Source organism: Microtus ochrogaster, chromosome 2 (genome assembly GCF_000317375.1).
Source record: "Microtus ochrogaster isolate Prairie Vole_2 chromosome 2, MicOch1.0, whole genome shotgun sequence".
Taxonomy (NCBI): Eukaryota; Metazoa; Chordata; class Mammalia; order Rodentia; family Cricetidae; genus Microtus; species Microtus ochrogaster.
In genome coordinates, this window is record NC_022010.1 from 92,471,972 (window position 1) to 92,480,200 (window position 8,229).

An 8,229-nucleotide genomic window follows, 5' to 3' on the forward strand; every position below is an offset into this window, starting at 1 on the left:
CCTGCCTCTGCCTCCCAAGTGCTGGGATTAAAGGCGTGTGCCACCACTTTTCAATGTAAGACTTTGGTTACAGCCGTGAGTTCAAGTAGACCAGGAATAGACCTGGGTGTTGGGTTTGCTTACTAGAGATCCTGTTGTTCCCTCTCTAAATGAGAACTGATTACTCACAGCTATACTTTCAGAGGTTTTCCTTTATACCAGCTATGCTACCCTAAATCTTCTGTGCATTCTTGGGGCTTGTGGGTCTTTGATAAGCTGAGTTACTGTTTGACATTGTGATACTTGCTTTGTTGATACTTGTTTCATTCATTTTCAGTGCTGAATAGCATATCTAAAATGCCACAAATGTTACCAGATTAGTAAGTTTAAGGAAAATCAGCAGCTCCTATTTCTACCTTTTCAGTCCCAATGAGTGCCAACTTTTCTCACATGCTTGTTAACTTATAGTCTTCTCATAGATTAATGTGAATTTTCAGTAGTCTCCATTTACACCATCTTTGAAACCATTTTTTAAAAAGATTTATTTATTTATTATGTATACAGCATTCTGTATGTCAGAAGAGGGCAACAGATCTCATTATAGGTACCTGGGAGGCACCATGTGGTTGTTGGGAATTGAACTCATGACCTCTGGAAGAATAGCTAGTGCTCTTAACCTCTGAGCCATCTCTCTAGCCCTGAAACCATTTTTATAAACAAATGTATTATGACTTTGAGAATGATTTTGCCATTTTAAGTTGTTATTTTGGATCAAGGAAGACTAGCTGTTCCTAAGTTAAGATTCCTGCAGTGGAGACCGTATGACTTTATTTTCCGCCTATGTCTGAAGTCTTTTCTTGACATAATTAGAGGGACATTAGTTTTATTGATTGCATTTACTTTTATTTCTTACAATAGAAGAAATAAAATGTGTTTTCCTTTTTGCTTTTCCTTTTAGCTGTGCAAATTATCCCAGCATCGGTACAGTCTGCTACACCAACTACGATCAAAGTTATAAACAGTAGTGCAAAGGCAGCCAAAGTGCAGAGGTCCCCAAGGATTTCGGGAGAAGATAGAAGCTCACCTGGAAATAGAACAGGTATTTTTGCATGGATTGAAATTATAAAACTTGTCAAGGTAGACATATAAAAGTGTAAATATGGACTATCTCTCTGGCAAGTGTGTATGTAGTTAATAGTTCTAAAATGAGAAGTTTGTTTTTGCCTTGGCTCAGATTGAACCGGAGAACTTGTGCACTTCCTCTGACTTGTGGTAGATTCTAACTTGATGACCTGTGTTTATGCTTATGGATTTAGGAAACAATGGTCAGATCCAACTGTGGCAGTTTTTGTTAGAACTTCTCACTGACAAGGATGCTCGAGACTGTATTTCTTGGGTTGGTGATGAAGGCGAATTTAAGCTAAATCAACCTGAATTGGTTGCACAAAAATGGGGACAGCGTAAAAACAAGCCTACAATGAACTATGAGAAACTCAGCCGTGCGTTACGGTAAGCATTTATGTTATTTGTTTTCCCCCAGTACCAGACTCGCCTAAAATGGAGCGTCTTGTTCTTGATATAAAACCTGTTAAGTAATAAAAATAAAATCCTTTTTCTTAAGATAGTGGATTTGAACCAAGCAGTGGTGGTGCATGCCTTTAGTCCCAGCTCTTGGAAGGCAGAAGTAGGTGCATCTGAATTCAAGACCAGCCCAGTCTGCAGAGTTCCAGGACAGCCAAGACTACACATAGAAACACTTCTTAAAAAACCAAAAAGAAAGAAAAGGGTTGAGGGGGTGCATGCGTGCTTGGTTGGTTAATGGATAGCTCTGTGAATAAAGGTGTTCACCACAAGCCTGCACAGCCAAGTTCCCTCTGGATTTATACAGTAGGAGAAAAGAGCCAGCTTCTGACACTCATACACATGTGAATATAGAATTGTCGCAGGTGTCTCCTTGGAAGATACTAATTAGCAGTTGAGGTCTCACTCAGACATTGTTGTCAGTGTACTTAGTCGGATTCCTTGTTGGTAACCCACATATCACAGAACAGTGGTATTAATATCCTGTCCTATAAAACCAGATCCTTGAAGCATATACAACTTGTTTCAGTAATTTTGGGTAGTATTGACTATGAATAGCCATACTTGAGAGATTATATTTAATAGGCATTGAATTCTGTTTCCCATGCAAGTAGAATTCCTTGTACTACCACAGTATAATTGTTAATCACTCTTCTCTTTTCCATTGGCTGAGCAGGACCTCAGTTGTCATAAGGACCAGGTTGCCAAGAAGATTCATTAACCACTAGAGGAATATCCATTATCTCCCCAACTCACTGCTAGGTTAATTGGAGGATTGGGGATATAGGCCCAGTAATTATGATCCGTCCCTTTTACCTGCACTGTTACCATGGAAAGCATGGCAAGAAATATAAGCTTGTAGAATTTAGAGGCTTCTGATCATGCCAAATATCACCTCTCTTTCGTCACACAAGTTCTTAAGCTGTCCCCAGGTGGGAGGATTAGTTGTTTGATCCTAAGGCATCTCTGCATCTGCAGCATCTGGGAGATATCTCAATTTTTTAAAACTAGAACTTTTATGCATTATGTTAAAAATTACTTTTTAAAGAGTTTACTGGTAATTTTGAGGCACATAAAGATTTTTTTAAAAATTATAAGATAATTTGTTTTATGTAATTTAAAAGCATATAGTTTCCTGTTCAAAACTAACCTGCTTATTAATCTATAATATTTTTATACTTTATACTACAGAGATGCTATTTACATACTAAATTGAGTGTGTATTGTATCAAATATATGAATACTATCTTCTGTTATATGCATAGTTTTATCCTTTTACATCTGCATAATCTGAATATCTCAAAGTGAAAATTGGAATTATTTTCCTTAAATACTATGAATACTCTAAATGGAAAGACCTCAACTACCTTGAGTTAGTGAGATTATGGGAGTGCTTCCACCCTTGGCCAGAGATGTGCCCTGTTAAGTTACTAAGTAACTTTTCTTAGTAGATGACAAACAGAAATGTCTGAATGTTCACACACATACTCTAATATTCTAAGTCAGAATTCACCCATGTATCCACCAGCAGAAGAATGAGTAAGCTAGTTGTGATACATTCGAGTATTAAAGATGAATGGCTGCCACAAATGGTGATACCCTGATGTTCAGGAAGGGGTCTGGGTCCAAAGGACCATATGGAAAATATACATGTATGTGTGTGTGTGTGTGTGTGTATGCATGTGTGCGTGCATGCGCGCAAGTGTGCGTGCATTCACTTAATATAGTTTGATAAACTAGGAAAAGCAAACACAGCATTTATGAATCTGCTTTTCAGAAATAAAATACAAAGCAGAGCAATGGAATTAGTGTCTTGGAGCAAGTTTGAGGTTAATCTTTAGAGCATGGATGGTTGGGAAGGAACAGAGGAGGCTCTAGGTATTGACAGACTCTATTATTAGACCTGAGTGATACTTTTCTAATCACTTTTGTGTAGACCTGAGTGATACTTTTCTAATCATTTCTCTGTTGTCTCTTTCATGTGATATAGTTCAAAATTTAAAGAGATATAAAAACTGATTTCACGAAGGTAAGGGGGATAGCTATGAAGCCATGAGTAGGGAGAGAACAGATGCAGCACATGCTGTCGTACGGTGCCTTGTGATGATACACTAGATTATTAGATGCAATATAGGCTCACGTGTCCACTTTTTTCTTTCAACACGAAACGATGATTGTACCCATTCTAATTACATTCTAGAAGGAGGGAACCACTTTATTTTTTCCTTTTCCCAAGTGTCTGTCATAAACCTGTATTTTTAAACTGCATGACAAGCAATTTGGCAGTTTATAAGCTGAGACTCAAATTCTTTGTTGATGAAAACTCTGCTGTACAAATTAGCTATAAACTCAGGTGCTTTTGTCTCCATAGAAAGTATAGTAAACCAGCCTACTAGAGTGGACTCGGGTCTGCTCTACAACTGTTAGGGTTTCTGTTACTGTGAAGGAACATGGTGACCATGGCAATTTTTTAAATTTTATTTTAACTAATTAACATTTTTTTCATTTATTTTACATGCTGACCATTTCCCCTCCCTCTTCTCCCTCCCCACTCCCATTCCCCCTCACCTCCCCATTCCCAATCCCCTACCCACCCTGCCCCACTCCCACCCCGACCCCACCCCACCTCATCCACTCTTTCACTCATGCATGGGCTTGAACAAAAGCATGGCACATCAAGTTGGTCTTGGTCCTCCCTCTGCATCAAGGCTGGGTGAGGTAGTCTAGTATGAGGAACAGGTTCCCAAAAGGACCACGGCAATTTTTATAAAGGAAAGTATTTAATTGGGGTGGCTAACTTATAGTTCAGGATTCAGCCCATTATCATCATGGTGAGAAATGGCACCGTGCAGACAGACATGGTGCTAGAAAGAGAGCTGAGACTCCTACATCTTGTAGGCAACAGAAAGTAGTCTCAAATATTGAGTGGCATCTTGAGCATATATGAGATCTCAAAGCCCACCCCCACAGTGACACTGTTCATTCAATAAGACCACACCTACTCCAACAAGGCCACATTTCCTAATAGTGCCACTATCTTTGGGGACTCTTTATGTATGTCATATCTGTATTATATTAGATATATTAGATTTTATATAAAACTGTTGCAAGGAGGGGGTGCTTATTCGTCCCGGCCACCTGGCTAGCTTAGCCCTGAAATAACCACACAGAAACTGTGTTAATTGAATCACTACTTGGCCCATTAGCTCTAACTTCTTACTGGCTAATTCTTACATAATAATTTAACCCATTTCTATTAATCTGTATATCACCACAAGGTCGTGGTCTACCAGCAAAGTCTCAACATATCTTTCTCCGGCGGCGGGTCCATGGCGTCTCCGATTCTGCCTTCTTCCAGCACTCCATTTAATTTTCCCTGCCTAAGTTCTGCCCTATCAACAGGCCCAAAGCAGTTTCTTTATTAACCAATAAAAACACAAAGACAGAAGGACCTCCTACGCCCATAAAAGTGGATTTTTCAACCTGTAAATTTGTTATCTGGATTCTTACTAGCATAACTTTTATTAAGAGTTAGCTGTGGTAGTCATTGTGTGCTAAGCACTTTATAAAGATCATTCCTTTACTCAACAATGCGGTGAGGGTAAGTACTGTTTTAACTTCATTTTTATAGATGAAGAATGAAGGATTAGAGGAAATAGGATGTTCCTGTGGTCACAGAGGCAGCAGGTCCAGGTGCGAGGTTTTGCAACATGGTTTTGGGTTTAAAAGCCCTTGGTTAGATTCTTTTGCCATTTCCAAAACTTGTTTTTTTTTTTTTTTGTTTATTTTTGTCTTCTCTTTAGTAATTATGGTGGTTTCTAAATCAATGTGTAACACAGTCATTAAAATCGTGTTTTAAAGTTTCATGTTATTAACTGTTGTGGTGGGCACAGAACTCTGTAGGCTTCTATTTGTAGAAAAGTCTTAAAATATGAGATTTATAAACTTCATTTTCACAATGTCCTTATGTGGTTTCTCCTTTTAAAGGTATTATTATGATGGGGACATGATTTGTAAAGTTCAAGGCAAGAGATTTGTATACAAATTTGTTTGTGACTTGAAGACTCTTATTGGATACAGTGCAGCAGAACTGAACCGCTTAGTCACAGAATGTGAACAGAAGAAACTTGCAAAGATGCAGCTCCATGGAATCGCCCAACCAGTCACAGCCGTAGCCCTGGCTGCTGCCTCTCTACAAACAGAAAAGGACAATTGAGATCTAGGACCTCCTAGGAATCTAAGGCTTTTCTTAAATATTTAGAGCAAGCTTTGCTCTAACATTTATTACTGAATTTGAATCTTATTTCTAGACTGTACAATCTAATGCATGATTTTTTTTATAAATATTTCATACTCTTGTGAATTTGGATCTTTTTACTTTGAGCATATATTTTAGAAAATGTGTTAAAGGATCTCCACGATGCCTGAAGTCTGAGAGCAGGTTCATCGTGGGGTAGTTTGCTAACAGTCAGGAAAGCTAAACTGGTCAGTATTAATGTCTAGCCCTACCAAAAACAGCCAGTAGCGTCTGAAGATGACAGTAAGGAAGTGTCTCTAGGAAACAGCCTGGTGTAACCATTGCCAGAGTGAAGCTGTTTCCCCTCTGCTGCTTTACATAGAGCTGCCAAAAGGAAGTTCTCAGCTAAAGCATGTGTGCCTGTTTCATCTAATCAAGCAGAGCTAAGTGTTCATATAGAATAAAATTATATTGATAATTACTGAACTATCAGGTTATTAATTTATATATTTACAAGTAAAGAATAAGTTAACTGGCGGAAGAGTGTATTAGATGAGACCGGTTTAAAGCCGGCTTAACTGAAGCCTTTACTAATGGTTCTCTGTATAGTTTATTATGTCAGGCCAAGGACTTAAATTATTTCAAGAAAGGCATTTAATTCTAATAAACCAGCTATTGCAAAAAAATTCCAAAATAATACCATTCTTTGGATTTTAAAAAGTATACCTCAGTAAGAAAATAAAAATTTGGTTTAGACTTCTTTTTTTAAAAAAACTAATCTATAGTATCAGATTATTGTGCGACACCATTTATGTATTCATTTCTGTGTTTCTGATAAAATGAAGACTTTAGATCAGACAAAAGTACTTAACTTTGAAAATGTTAGTAAATTACTTGTGAATAGTTATAAATGGATTTGGCTTGGCGCTGTAGGAGATCTTTAAATAAACTTCCCCACTTGTTTCATTTGTTTTCCTTTTGAATATTTCATATGTGTCTCTAAAATATTATATATATATGGCCAGCTAATCACTTTCTGCATGTATGAAGACATAAAGATAATCAAAAGGGATACTATTATTTCTAAAATCTTTAAATAAATCTTATATGAGATGCCTTACTGCTTGCTAACACTAAGAAGAAAATGCTAGAAAAATCTTTTGTTTTAAAGTACTGTACATAAATCATGATATGAGAGACTAGCAAATAGGTGTTCATAGCAGAAAGGTGTTCCTCAGAACAGTATAAAGGCTGCCTTATACACCTCTCATTTTATTCTTTCAATTCATGCCCTGAAATGACTTTAGAAGAACCCACTTAATGTTGGCTAGTAGGTAAAGCACCTGTGATTGCAGCCTGATGGTATTGCTGAGACTAAGCAGTGACTTGGAGTATAAGGGACAAGAAAGAAGGATTGTTTACCTCCTATATCTTAATTTCCACTGCTGTGCTGTCAGACTTCAGCAAGTATTGTTTGCTTATATTAAGTCTTTTAAGATTCTACAGTAAGTACTTAAAAACAAATTGTGTTTTTTATTTTTGTTTTTAATAAACAGTAAGCTGACAAATATCAGCACTACTTGATCCCCATGATTTTAAGAATATCTTGAGTATAAAAATTATCTCAAGATCCTTACTTCAGATAACAAATTAGCAGCTGTAAAGAAGGCTTTTCCCATCTTTTTAAAGCCCGGGGAGCCAGAAGTCACTGTTTCAAAACAGGCTATTTCCATAGAACACTGAGAGTTTGAGAATCTTACAGTTAAAATGTTTCAGAGACAGGATGTTAGGATAGGCGTTAATGTTTCATTTGTATAAATGTATGTTTTTAAGTAAAGGAACATCTGTATTTCTAGGTTCCTAAAATCTAATTAAGCATTTCCAAGTGCTTTTCAATACAAAACAAGCTACATTCTGTAGATTTTCTTGTTTGGTAGATTTTGTTTTGGTGGTGATTTGAGCAGAGTTCTCAGTCGTAAGATGCTCATTTCCCCCTCTCTCCTATGCACTTTCACTCTGGAAATGAGAGGGTCTCTCCTTTACTCAAGCTTCACGTAGACAGAGAATATTTGTTGTCCTTACGAGGTCACGGTTTGCTAGTCTTTATTAAAAACAACTCATCTTGTGAAAGAAAATATTAATTTGTGGTATTCTTCACTCAGTTTTTTACAGATTTTTCATAGGATTTAAGATAGTCAAACTAAAAGAACCATTTTTTAAAGATGGTTTGACCATCTTTTGTACCTTGTAAGTTCAAGAATAATATGTTTTTGTTTTAAAATAATTTTCAATTTGATGTTTACATTGAGATCATTTTATACATGTGCTAGCCTGAAGTCTGAACATTTGTGCTGGCATTGGAAAAGTCCAGCTAGCTAGGCAGAATTGCTGTGTGTGCTTGATCTCCACACGATGAATTAGCTGATTACATT

The 8,229-nt window shown here is 37.0% G+C and overlaps 1 protein-coding gene across 4 annotated transcripts in view; it reads left to right on the plus strand.

Moving 5' to 3' along the window:
* The window catches only part of Gabpa (GA binding protein transcription factor subunit alpha), a 28,247-nt gene extending 21,482 nt beyond the window's left edge, over window positions 1-6,765 (plus strand). For 2 of the 4 annotated variants that reach the window (XM_026787081.1, XM_026787090.1), the window contains 3 exons: window positions 938-1,078; window positions 1,290-1,488; window positions 5,548-6,765. In XM_026787081.1, the coding sequence (XP_026642882.1) occupies window positions 938-1,078; window positions 1,290-1,488; window positions 5,548-5,776 (569 nt within the window). In that variant the 3' untranslated portion in view covers window positions 5,777-6,765. The remainder of the gene's footprint in view (window positions 1-937; window positions 1,079-1,289; window positions 1,489-5,547) is intronic. The other 2 variants (XM_013353406.2, XM_013353408.2) reach the window with 1 other exon arrangement.
* The last annotated feature ends 1,464 nt before the right edge of the window (window positions 6,766-8,229 follow it).